The sequence below is a fragment of the Ammospiza caudacuta genome, chromosome 1, assembly GCF_027887145.1.
Source record: "Ammospiza caudacuta isolate bAmmCau1 chromosome 1, bAmmCau1.pri, whole genome shotgun sequence".
Lineage (NCBI taxonomy): Eukaryota > Metazoa > Chordata > Aves > Passeriformes > Passerellidae > Ammospiza > Ammospiza caudacuta.
Window position 1 is genome coordinate 108,408,499 of NC_080593.1, and position 12,536 is coordinate 108,421,034.

Genomic DNA, 12,536 nt, shown 5'->3' on the forward strand with positions numbered 1-12,536 from the left:
ACCCTGAAGCCTCAGGAAAGATCTGCCTAGGTTGCTGTATAGGAATTATTCCACCCAAGGATGTAGCCATTAAGGGGTGGTAGGAAGGTACTCATTTTTGATGATAACATGGCAAGTAAGACCTTCCATAGCCTAAGAGGAAAACCATAGTGTTTTTAATGCAGAACCAACCTGAGATATGCTCTTGAGCTTGAAGTGCCTTCTGTGGTGTGCACAGGCTTCCTCCTCCAAGGATTCTCTTTTGGGAGTCAGTACCCATCAGTCTCCTTCAAACATCAGCACTTTGCTCTCCATCAGACATGCTGCAGGTATGAGTACATTACCATGTACTTGATGTATTTCTTTCCAATTTCCCAAATTTGGAACAGGGACTACTTGAGCAGATGAATCCAGGGAATGTTGAGAACACATCTTACTTGTCCTGGAACTGATTAAAATTCTGAAGAAGCACTCTGCTGGGTTACCTCAGATCCAGACCTGGTTTCACAATCACCAACCTTCTTACTACATTCATCCACCAGAAAACAGAGAGTGTTACAGTTCGGTACAGTCATAAACACATCATTGCCAATGGAAAATTGTGTTGGCAGATTCTTTCATACCCAGCCAAATATACAGAAATGGAAAGGTCAGCTATGCAGGCACTGGTTTTACATATGTGCATTAATTACAACACAGTTGCCTTTTGTTATTCATTTCATTTGCTCAATATGTATCAAATTAAATGAGAAGATTCTGTCCACAGAAAGACTGAAAAGGGAAGCCAGGACAATCTATGAATGGGACTGGTCCTCCCTTTCTGGATCACACGTTGGAAAAGATTCAAAACTAGCCAATTGCAGGGAATGGGAAAAGCAAAGACTAAAAGCAAACTACTATCCCATGTCAGCTACAGCTTTTTCTATGAGGCTTTCAGAGCTCTGCTGCAGAGACACTAGAATAGTTCAGTGGGTTTGGCTTCTTGGTGAACCCCTACGATGGAGATTATCCCAAGCAAGGTCTGTGTGTTCAGGCACCCTGGTATGTTAGATTCTTCTTAAGTATATAGCCATGGTCCTGATTTTAATTAGTCAAAAACCTTTTTCATTAAGCACCATGACAAAAACGCACTTTTTGGGGACACCTGCCCTCAGGCAACACTGGAAACTGTGAGAAAGAGAGTACTGAACAATGTCATCAGAAAATTCAGAACATCAATTTGCATTCATGTATGGATTGAACACTTTTGGTTATGAGTGTCTGAAAAGCAGACAGCATCCTGTAAAATGTGGCTGAGGCTGAATACAACTTACATGATTCTAGCCTGTGCACTATTCCTCTCACAGATATATTGTAACTGTGTATTTACCTGACAGTGCAGTGCCCAGATACCCTAGGCAAAAGGATTTCCACTGTCAAAGAAGCACCACAGAAGTTGTCAGAACCTGGTTATTCTCTTCCAGAACAAGAAAGATGAATGCTGTGAAATAATCACAGAATAGGATGCAACTTCCCCAGGGAACACACAGTAATGAGCATGAGCTCTGCAATTAGACTCGCTGAGACTGAGTTACCAAAGCCTCCCAGCCAGGCCATCCTCCTTCTGCAGCTTCATGTAGTGTCTCATGGTGTTGAGTTTTGGGAGTCCCCACTGCATGCACCTAGTTAAACCCTTTTAGTCACAGGAGCTTCGTTCAAATGAGGAGAGCTTTCTGCTGTGCTATGGCTCCCTAAAACCCCTGAGCCTGGGGCTGCCAGGATTGTCCAAAAAATCACAGTACTGCAAAAGAGAAAAAAATTGCAATTAATAATTGTAACTAAAAAACTTACAATTAATAATTGTAACTAAAAAACTCAGATGATTAGTACAAAGTGAATTCTTCATTATTTAAAAAATGCATTTCATTAGATATTTATGAAATAAGCTGTATAGCCAGCCCTGTACCAGGACTTCCCCTTTCTGGTCGTTTAGGATTACCCAAAAAAATGGCTTTGCTGACTGCTGAGATAGTCATTCCATAGGACGGCTCAGTCATTTGATATATACTGGAAACTGGTATTGACTTGTAGGAACATGAAAGAAAAGTGGCAATGAGCTTGAACCTTTTTGGCCAGTAGTTCAATAGACCTTTTCCCTGAAACTGTTCCTGTCTCTTCCAGCCTATCCTGCAAGAACTCCAGATAAAACATTGAGTCCAGGGTGAATACAAATTGGGCTGTGCATTTGTAGCAGTCTGGTTGAGATCAAATTAGCATGGATTTTCTTTAATCCTTTGATCTATGTGCCATGCAGGGGGGCAGGCATTTACCATAAGAAAGGTGGACTATAATATTAAAGTTTTCCTTGTGCTCTTCATTGGTGTAGGAATTTCAATTCATTGCAGAGCCCCACAAGATGTGCACTGATATCAGCCTAACAGGAGGTGCCTAGACAGTGAGCTACATTTTAGAGTTTCCCCCTGGTGGGATTCCTGCAGCCCCCAAAACAATATTAACTCTATGCACACAAGCAATAACATGATGCCTCTACCCTGTTCTCTGTAGGCTGCAGTTGTCTATATGCTCTACACTTTGCTAGCCTACTTCTAGTTAGCATATTTTGTATGCTTTTAAGGAATGGGCTGAATCTTGATTAGATACTTCCTTGTATGTTATCACAAGCAGATGTGGGGTAGTTAAAAGTTTTTTGGAGTAACTGTTTACTAATTTGGTGCAAAATTAAGTAACAATACAAGAAACTACTGTTTAGCTGCAAAAGCACAACTAAATAGCAAGGAAGGATTTGGACCTTGCATGCCTCCTTCACCTGCTGCTAACTGACTGATGTGTCAGAAGCAGGTAGCAGCTCTGTGGTGCCAGCACATCTTTATATGCTGTTCACATTCCATTGCAACATGTCACATTTGATATGGCATAATGCAATGTGACTAATTTAATCAGATGTGAAGTGCACTACAGCAGGCCTGAAAATTTGGAAAAAAAAAAGTTGGAGGAAAAAAATAAAGCTTTCTCCAGTCTATGGTTGGATTATTTTTCTCAGCTGGAGGGCTTCATTTTCCGAGCTTGGCCTTTTCTATTCTGACCTTCCAGCCAAGGGCATGTGTCAGGAGGCTTGTATTTCCCAAAGGCAGTGACACAGTCTATTAGGTCATATGAACTGGATCATCAAGTCTTTGTCCACCTCAACTTCTGGGCCACCATTCTTTACCCACCCCCACATCCCCCAGCACTAACTCATGATACGATGCCCTTGCCTTTGACAGGTCGGGAGGGGAAAAAGCATTTTATTGCTGAACACGTACATAGCAGAGCCCAGAAATGAAGCGAGCTTTCTGTGGTCTGGTGCTGCTCACTTAGTAAGTCTGCATTTAATTAGCTACTTCTGAAATATGACAAGGAGAAAACACAGGATTTACCAGCCCAGTTGCATTTCTAACCCAGGGCTCAGTATTGTTTTGTTTTAAGGTGATGATTATAATCATAAATACCAAAACAGCCCATGTCCACAGGAAGTTCATCAAGCTTTCAGTGCTTTTGGAAAGCATATCCACCCTCATCCATTCTGGACAATCTCCTAGCCTGGGGGAGTGTGGATGGACAGGCTGCCATGCACAGACATTAGCAACTTTGCCCTTTCAAACACCAAGTGACAAGTGACTCGGAGATTATTCTTTCTTTGGTTTAGTCCTTTATTTTAGATCTGCCTCTTCAGTGCAAATAATAATTTGCTTCTTCTTCACTATAAACCTGAGGGTTTTTTTTTTTTTTTGGTGAAGTGTTGTGGTCCTCAAAGAGTTTTGAAAAGGTCTCAGAGGAACACATATAGTGCTAAAAGAAGTCCAAAAAACACTTAAGCTAGTGAAAATCTATGAGCTAGTTGAACCTAAGGGGGTGTGGGGCTGCTGTACAATGGTCACATAGTCCAGAAAGAAAACTGTATTTTCACAAGATCTGGGAAATGGTGCCCCTGGAAGAGAGGAAGGAGTACCTATCCAGTTACTGTGGCAGACACTTCCATAGAATAAATAATAAAACTGAAAGAAAATCTTAGAAAACAGTATGATAAAATATGTTTATATGTTACAAAGAAGTAAAAACTGTTTATTCTACTCTTGTCCCTGTGCTGAGCATACCTCAGCCAAAGGAGAAGCTCAGCCTTCTTTTTTGCCTCCTTGAGGACCAAGGAAAGTTTGTGATGGTGGGCTCCTTTAAGACCCAAATATCATAGGCAGGTTTTGTGGTCTCTCTTCTCATTTAATCAGGCCTGGAAAGGCTTTGCTGATTACAAATGAGAAGATGCTGTGTTAGCTCCTCCTCCACTGGTTTGTTTGCTTCTTATAGCCCTAGTCCTCTCTACCTGCCCTACCAGTGGAGTTATCACTGTGGTCCTACCAAGGAAGAAGGAAAGAGGGCCCTTTCAAAAAGAAGTAGAGCTAAATTGCAAGGTAAGGTCTGGTCATGCTGGAGAAGGGCTGTTGGTGTTGAATTAGCCCTAAGACTACTTTGTAATGTATGAGGTAAAGTTGAGCTTTTACAGCTCTTGGACTCTGTTTCCCATTTTCATGTAAAACTGGTAACTTCATGATAGGTCCCCTGTTTATTGACCTTTACCCCTAGCTTTAGGTGGACCCTATCCAAATGGCTCAACAGAGCAGCCTGAGAGCTCTGGGTCCCCCTGGGGAGGAGGATGTTGCAGCAGACAGCCAAACCCAGCAGCCTGCCAGACCTCGGTCCGGTAGATCCCGGAGAAGGAGGCGTAGACAGGCAGCTCCTGCATCCCGAGGAAAAGATGAACCTAGGACTGTTCAAGGTGATCTGTGAGAAAGGGGTGGTAGTATTGGCTGAGGAGGGGGATGAGTGCTACTTAATTTCAATTGCTATTCCTTGTTTGTCTTGTCTGTATTCACATAGGAAACTCCCTCAAAATAAGAGCTCAAAAGTAAAAGAGCTCTAGGTGACACCACTATGGCTGTCTTGTTAGCATTTTCAGGGCTGCTGTTTATTGACCTGCACAAAATTTTGTTTTATGTCCTTGCTCTGGCTCTCTTCTCCAAGAGCTAAAACCCCCTGTTAACTTACAAAGAAAACAGAGCAATATCATCTTAGAGGGCTTAGTCGAGAATTCCTTCTTTTATGTGACATAGGTCTGGCTTTGAAACTTTACTCAAGGCATCTTTATAGAGGGCTTGGAGTTCAGGCTGGTTCACTATGGTTTGAGTGGAGTTACTTGCCAGTCTCAGCAGTGTTACCCTCCCGCTGTGCAGATTGGCTCTGCAGCTCACCAAGAGCAAATGCCATGTAGGCTCTACTGGGTTTGTACCCACCCAGTGTGGCTTAGAGTTAGAGAAAGAGCAGCACAGTAATTTCCTACTGGCTCTTGTCCTGAGGAACCCAAAGGCTTCTTTGCAGCAGAACTGCAAGGCAAGGATGCTGCCAGGTGTCTTTGTTATAGGCAAAGGCATAGGTAGGCAGCTAGCTTCCAGACCTTACAGCCAACTTACATGTACAGCAAGCCTCCTTCTAGATTGCAGAGATTTTTTAATATACACAGACCTCCTCTCATGAGGAGACAATCTTCATGGAGAGCTCCAAACTCCCTTCTGTGCTTGCAGTTCAGAGTGGTGGGAGTTCCTGTAGCCTGGGAGAAGGTTTGATGGTGTAACACAAACCCTTTTCAAAGGCCACAGCTGGGCCGTGATAAAGATTGTCTGGTAAGATTGTGTAGCAATATTTCAAGGTCAAAACTCCTTTTCCTTAGCACTTCTGAGATGATAGAAGGACCACAAAGAAAGAGAAACTAAGAAAAGGTATATTGGTGGGGTGGAGAGTGTGGGAGAGGCAGAGGTGATAAAAGGGGCCAGAAGTAAATCAAATGAGTTAAGCTCTTGAATGAAAGGCAAAATAAAGTATTGAACTCAAGAATGATTTGTAGCTAGGTTTTTACCTTCCTTCAAATTTGTTTTTCTTGCTCTAGTCTTCTGTTAAAGTGAGCATGTTAGATGGATTGCAGGACTGTTGCAGTGGTTTGTATGGAGCTGGGAGAACACTGAAATCCAAGAGCATTGTGGTCATTTTCCCTGGCTTTAGTTCCAGCCTTAGTTAACCTGAGCATGAGGTGTCTCTGCCCTTACTGGGAAGACAGGAAGGGCTGTTTTCACAACAGTAGAGGCCAGCAAAATGGAGTGCAGTTAATTCTTAATTCTGACCTTGGAAAAATGATGCTGAGTCCTGTGATAAACAATTTATTTTCTCAAAGGCTTAGGGTGAGGCTGGGGGGAAGTGGTATGAGACACCTTTAAAATATTTAGTGGTTAGGTAATGTAAGGCCAATCAGACACAAGATTTTCCTTGGCTTTGGCTTTGGATCTTTTTGTTCTGCTTGATCTAATCTTGTTACTTTGCCCCGCAGTCTACAAATTTAGCAGTCACGCCCCACCAGCGAGCGGGCACTGCAGTGGTGGCGGCTCTCGGAGACCTGAGCTGCCTGATGATGGAGATGTGATGGGAATGATGGCCAGGGCTGCGGGATACTGGGTGAGGCCAGAAACTCCTCGGTGCTGGGTCAGAGGCTGCGCTTGTGCTTGTGCCTGCTCGGAGGCGGAGCGAGAAGAAGGCCATCCTTCTGGGAGCCGTGTGCTGCCATCTGAGCTGGATGAAGACGACAGCTCGACCTCCATGATAAGAGAGGAATTATTTTCATTGAATGAAGACTATGATGGCAGCACTGGGGACACTGGGGCAGCCAGCTCTCGGGCTGGTGTTAGGAGTAATGATGGTCCCAGGAGTTTAGCAGAGGAGTATTCCCTGGTTCCCTTAAACAGACGAAAGCAATATTCTGCCCAGAGTTTTCATGATGCTGTAGAAAGATTTTTGAGAGGATTCTGAGCTTTGGCACATCCATTTTGAATTTGGGAGCCAAATCTGTGGAGATGCAAATGCCTGTCATCATGTGCAGAGTTTATTGTAATACAGGCTGAAGCCTGCAGAGAAGCCATGAAGGTTCAAGCAGAGTAAAGCTCAGTATATTGCTCTTAGATTGATAGACAGCTAGAAAGTTATTTGCATTCCAGTTTTGTCTCCTTGATATGTGTTGCTGCCTTCTTCAGGAGCTTAAAAACCTTTAGTAATCATAAGGCATTAAAAATGGAAAAATTACTTTGAGTCTAAGCTAATGTAATGACTATTTCTTTTGCAATTTTGAGAGATAGAGGCAAAATGCAGCTTTTTTTTTTTTTATTTCTCAGCAGTAGAGTATCTATTTAATAGCTTCTTGAAGGATATTTGAAATTCAAAGCCTTTGTTTATGCCAGTATTTCCTTTCACTAAATGCTTTAATTTACCCTATAGAGGCCTAGAGGCTTTGGTGGTTTTTTTTTTGTGTGTTTTTTCTTTAACTTGATCTAAATCTAAAAATTGTATTCTGCTGCATATATTTGATTATTCATATATAAGCAGTTATGTATGATAATGTGAAATAGCTAGAGCACAACCTGCTTAAAAAGTCGCACACCCTTTGGCTGTTAACTTGTCACATGAATTAAAAATAAAAAAAATATATTCTGAGGACCTTATTAAATTTTTCAGTTATTTTTTGAGATAGTGCGTAGCTGAAAATAATCTGGATTTCTCAGCTGAGAAATTTTGGCTTAGATATTTTTCTTTTATTTAGTTAAGGGCTAGATTTTAGGAGTATATACCTTAGCCTAACAGTAAAATGCTAGTGCATGGTTACTGGAAAATGGCTCTACTTCAGGAACTTGATCCATGGGGATCATTGAAGCCTAGCTCCTGGCAGAGACGGGCCCCAAAAATCTTATTAGGTGCCAGGGAATATTGTCCAAATGCTTCCTGTACTCTTTCAGGCTGATGATGTGACCACTTCCCTGGGGAGCCTGTTCCAGTGCTCAAGCACCCTCTGGGTGGAGAACCTTTTCCTATCTATAACCTAATGTCCCCTGACATAACTGCATGCTGTTCCCTCAGCTCCTGTTGCTGGTGACCAGAGAGAAGGGCTGTGGACTGCTTTGAGGTTTGCCTTCAGTCAAAGGGAAAAAAAGACAGTCCACGTTATGGAGATTCTGCAGACATTTGGGTTCTTATGAAATGTACTGACAAATTAAACACTCAACCTCTAAAGGCTTCTTGACTTTACTTAATATGCCTACCCTTGAGTCAGTCTCCTCCTTTCACACTGGAGGCGGTATGAGACAAGCATCACGTGTGTGTAAAGTTGCACTAAAGAGAATCAAGCAACTTTTGCTTTATGCAATTGTTCAAACTGGGCAAAGGGCTGCTGCTTTAGTTGGAGCAATTTGTAGTGCCTGCAAATTTGAGGTGTGGGGTTGTTTGTTTTTTTCCCCTTCTCTAGTCATCTGTTAGAATACTGAAAGATGAATGTGACTTGCTCTTTCTTCCCTCTTCATTTGAGCCCCAAAGTAAGTCTCACTCCTGTGAGTTATAACTGAGCAGCTTTGTAGAGTAAATCACATGAAATTTTAAGTTTTGTGGGCATTTTTTTCCTGCATGTGTGGTTTGTTGGTTTGGGTTTTTGTTTGTTTTTAAGACTATCATAGTGAGATTTTTTGTTTACCTGTTAGTAAGGCATTTGGCAAATCTTTGGGACCAGTGCAGCAGTGGTCAAGCATGTGATAAAAAAACATTGGGGCTATGCAGCATAGTAGTGGTTGCTTACTGCTTCTTGATATGTGTGTTATTTTCTACTTGGATGTTTCCAGAAATACTTGGATCTTTTGCAGTCAGGTCTTTTAAGGCCTCTAGACCAAAAAATGGAAAATTTTCCCCAGGTGAATCTAATAGTGTCTTTTATTTGGTCCATATTACACCAAAACAGTACTGGAAGTATGCATAGCTCAATTCACCTGACAAGCCTGCTCTGTGAAGGTACTGCAGGGTACGATGCAGAACTGAAACTATTATCTTGTTGTTATAGCTGAAATACTGTAAGGCATCTACAGACACCTCTAAAATTATGCCCTTGATTATATAAGTTTCAGAAAGTGATATGCTCATGAAAGTCAGCCTGGCAATGTTTCATGTAGTCTTTCAAGAGCTTTAGTTCTCAGACTCGTGAAACATTTTATTTTTTTTTAATAAAACAAAACCCCCTCATAAATGTCACCAGTAGGTAGTAAGATACCAAGCATTGTAGAGGTGTCAGCTTTTTGACAGCATGATTCAGTATTGTGCATTTTCAATTTGACAACTATTTAGTTTTGCCTTGTGGATCTGAGATCCTGTAAGCATTTTTGTGCATACTTCTCTGTTTTTCACAAATGAGTCTACAACTGGGATTTTTATCACATGTTGAGTTAAACACAGGTAGAAAGGTCTGAAAGATCAAGACCTCTGAGGAAAAATCCTCTTGTGGTAACTTCTGAGGAAAGAAAAGCCTGTGAGGCAATAGCTTGAGGTATCCTCTAAGAAAAATAGAAAAAGCAAAGCTGAGGAACAGCTTGGAAAAAAAAAAACCTGTCTCTTGAAAAAAATGGATCAGAGGGGATAGCATGTTTTTTTCTTTGAGAATTAGAATTCCTGTACTCATTTTGCATTTGGCTTACACTTATCTGTCTGTTTGTATATATGAGTGAAGTCAAGGAGTTCAGGACCAAAGTCCAGTGCTGAGTAGCAGCTCCCATGAGTCCAGAGTTTCCCATGTTGCTGAGCTTTAAATCATCGTTTTCTTCCAGCATAGCGGTTATAATGTCTCATCAGCTCATTACATGGGCACAGTAATAAAATGGCACGATTTATTTTTCTAATTATTCATCCTAGATAGTTTCATAAATAAAACAAAGTAGCACAAAGCTGGCTAGCCCTTAGAATATGAACGCATCAGGGTTCTATGTACATGATCTGTCTACATTTTAACTTTTACATCACTGCAGCATCACTACAGCTGGCACCCTTCCTTGATCCAGCCAAGAGAACTTGAGTATCTGGATTCCAGAGGACTGTTTGCTCTCTCCAAATTTTTCCTTCTTTTTTTCTCCATTTGGCTTCCTTTTCTGGATCTGATCAAGGATCTGCAGAAACAGGTGTCCCAGTGGGGCTCTTTTATACCTTGCCTACATCTGTAGAGGTATCTGTATTTTCTTCAACTAAGAGCTGGCAGAAATTGAGAGGTTTGAGAGAGGAGAACAATCTCAGTGAACTTGGAGACCAGACTAAAATCTCTGGAGTGTAGAGGCTGTCTTTTTACTGCCTTTCCATCATAATTAATTCAGTGGGGCCCTGATCCATCACTGGGGCTCTAAAATAATATAAATTACTGTGACCTGTTGGAGTGAGTTCAGAGGAGACCATGAAGATGATCAGAGGGCTGGAGCACGTCTCCTATGAAGACAAGCAGAGAATTGGGGTTATTCAGCCAGTAAAAGAGAAAGTTCTGGGGAGACCTTAAAGCAGGTCTGCAAGAGAGCTGGAGCAACTTTTTACAAGGGAAATTGGTGAGGAGAGGATGGAATGGTTTTAAACTGAAAGAAAGCATGTTTAGATTAGACACTAGGAACAAATTCTTAGCTAAGTGGGAGTGCAGAGGTGCTGGAACACATTTCCCAGAGAAGTTGTGGATGCCCCACAACTGAAGGGTTCAAGGTCAAGTTGGATGGGGCTTTGAGCAACTTGGTCTAGTAGGAGGTGTTCCTGCCCATTGCCATGGGAGTTGGAACTGAATGATCTCTAGGGTTGTTTCCAAGCCAAACTATTTTATGATTAATTATTTCATTACAGTAGTGTCCTTTCCTTTCCCACATTCAGCTGACATGTAGAAAGACAGTTCAGAATATTCAAAACTACTGATGTTTTTCCTAGCCTTTCTCTACAGTCAGTGGACTTTTTATCATTGCTCTGAGCAAAAAAGCAAGACAACCTTCAGTAAAGGATGAGGAGCTATGGTGTTTTGAGGGTTTTGTCTATTTAAACCAGTCTGTCCATGCCTACTTAGCAAGATCCAAAGAGCGTGTGTCAAAGTGTTAGCTGAAGAGCTACAAATAGCATTTTATTCCTTTCTCCCTACCTCCTCCCCCCAATAACTCTATTGTTCTTAAAAATCCACAGCATTCCAGCTGTGCCTTGACAAGAGCCCTGACAGTCGCAAAAGCCAAATCATGGGAGCGGTGTTCTTGTTCCCTGAATTATTTTACACAGCTAAATTTAATACTTCCCCCCACTCCTCCACCTTTCACTCTGGCAGATACTTGAGCTGCAAATTAGAGATGCGCCGAATTAGCCTTCAAACCTCGCAAACGCTGTCAGACAGCTGACTCCGTAACGACGTGGCTTTGATAGCGGGCAGATTATTGCTTATGTACAGCAGCACTTACAAACATGTGTGTGCTTGTAGCTCCTGGCCCCGGTGCTCCCCGCGAGGCCGCTGCGCGTCGTTAACGCGGGACGGAGCCGCGCGCGCCCCGCCATCGGCACGCGGAGAGGAAGAGTCAGACTTTCCAGCAACCAGTTGGCAGGGCTGTGATTGGAACCATGTGACAGTTTGAGGCAACGTACCACGGGCAGCCAATTTGTTACATATGGCAATATGATTAATGGTATCAAGTGTTTTTATAAAAATTAAAAAGAAAAGTCCAAGGATATTGCAGCGGGCCAATTGCACGGAGTCCAAGGCAGTACAAATCTGTTCCATGAATTTAAAGGCAGGCAGATGAGGTTAAATGAGAGGGAGAGAGCCAAGATAATGATTGCAAAGTAAGTTTCAAAAAGAAAACTGTGTAGAATGTGCTCATGAGCAACAGCTCCTTTTCTCTCCTGTCTTACATCCTTAATGGGTATAGGCTGGAATCAGTCTTGAAACTAAACTGTCTCCTCCTCCAGGTTAAGAGAGGCTCCTGCTCTCTTCCTGTAATCCAAAGACTCATTAATGGTATCCAACAACCCTTTACAAGACAAACAAGAGGCAAAAAGGACTGTCATTTTGGTGAAGACTGTTTGCTTTGACAATGATTTTGTCTTTTTTTTTTTTTAAATCAGATGTTCTGGCTTAATACACAGATGGTTTGTTTCTGTCAAAACAAACAAAAGTGTTAAAGGTACTATTATTGAGAGGAAAAAAAAAATCAGGAAATGCAAGTGTGGAGGTGATATCTGCACATTGCAAGATCTTTCTTCCCTGTCTTTTGTTGTCCATCCTGCTGAGTCAAGAAGCTGTGGTACAATTTTGGTCTGTGTCAGGTGCCTGGACAGGAGCTGGGTGCAGTCTGGGAGTCTTCAGAGCATGGAGGCAGTTCCTCAGTCAGTCTGCAGAAGGCTGTGTTGCTCTGGAGGGTAGGAAGGATGCAGGTTGGGTTATGCTGGAGTGCCTCCATGCCACACAGTAGCCCTAAACACCTCTCAGTTGCTAGTGGTGGCAGAGCTAAAGTTGTTATGAATTACGCCCATCTAAAAGGGTTCACATGTGCCACCTTTCATGTGCTTCTCTGGCTAGCTCCTGGGGCTTCATGTTTGTAGGTAGGGCTATGTCTCCTCCTAATCTCCTTGAGTGCAGCTGGGCATCCTGCACATGATCAGTACCTTACCTGGGCTAT

General features: G+C 42.3%; 1 protein-coding gene across 1 annotated transcript; it reads left to right on the forward strand.

Annotated features, from left to right (window-relative positions):
* Positions 1 to 4,327: 4,327 nt before the first annotated feature.
* On the forward strand, positions 4,328 to 7,525 carry LOC131566761 (uncharacterized). The gene is made up of 3 exons (XM_058818147.1): positions 4,328 to 4,424; positions 4,597 to 4,789; positions 6,389 to 7,525. The coding sequence occupies exons 2-3, from the start codon at positions 4,618 to 4,620 to the stop codon at positions 6,862 to 6,864; spliced, it is 648 nt and encodes a 215-aa protein (XP_058674130.1). The 5' UTR covers positions 4,328 to 4,424; positions 4,597 to 4,617; the 3' UTR covers positions 6,865 to 7,525.
* Positions 7,526 to 12,536: the final 5,011 nt, after the last annotated feature.

Excerpts from the sequence above, each read along its gene's own strand:
- LOC131566761 (XM_058818147.1), top strand. The coding sequence starts at position 4,618 with ATGGCTCAACAGAGCAGCCTGAGAGCTCTGGGTCCCCCTGGGGAGGAG. Across the intron at positions 4,790-6,388 it reads TGAACCTAGGACTGTTCAAG|TCTACAAATTTAGCAGTCAC; the intron begins GTGATCTGTGAG and ends TTTGCCCCGCAG.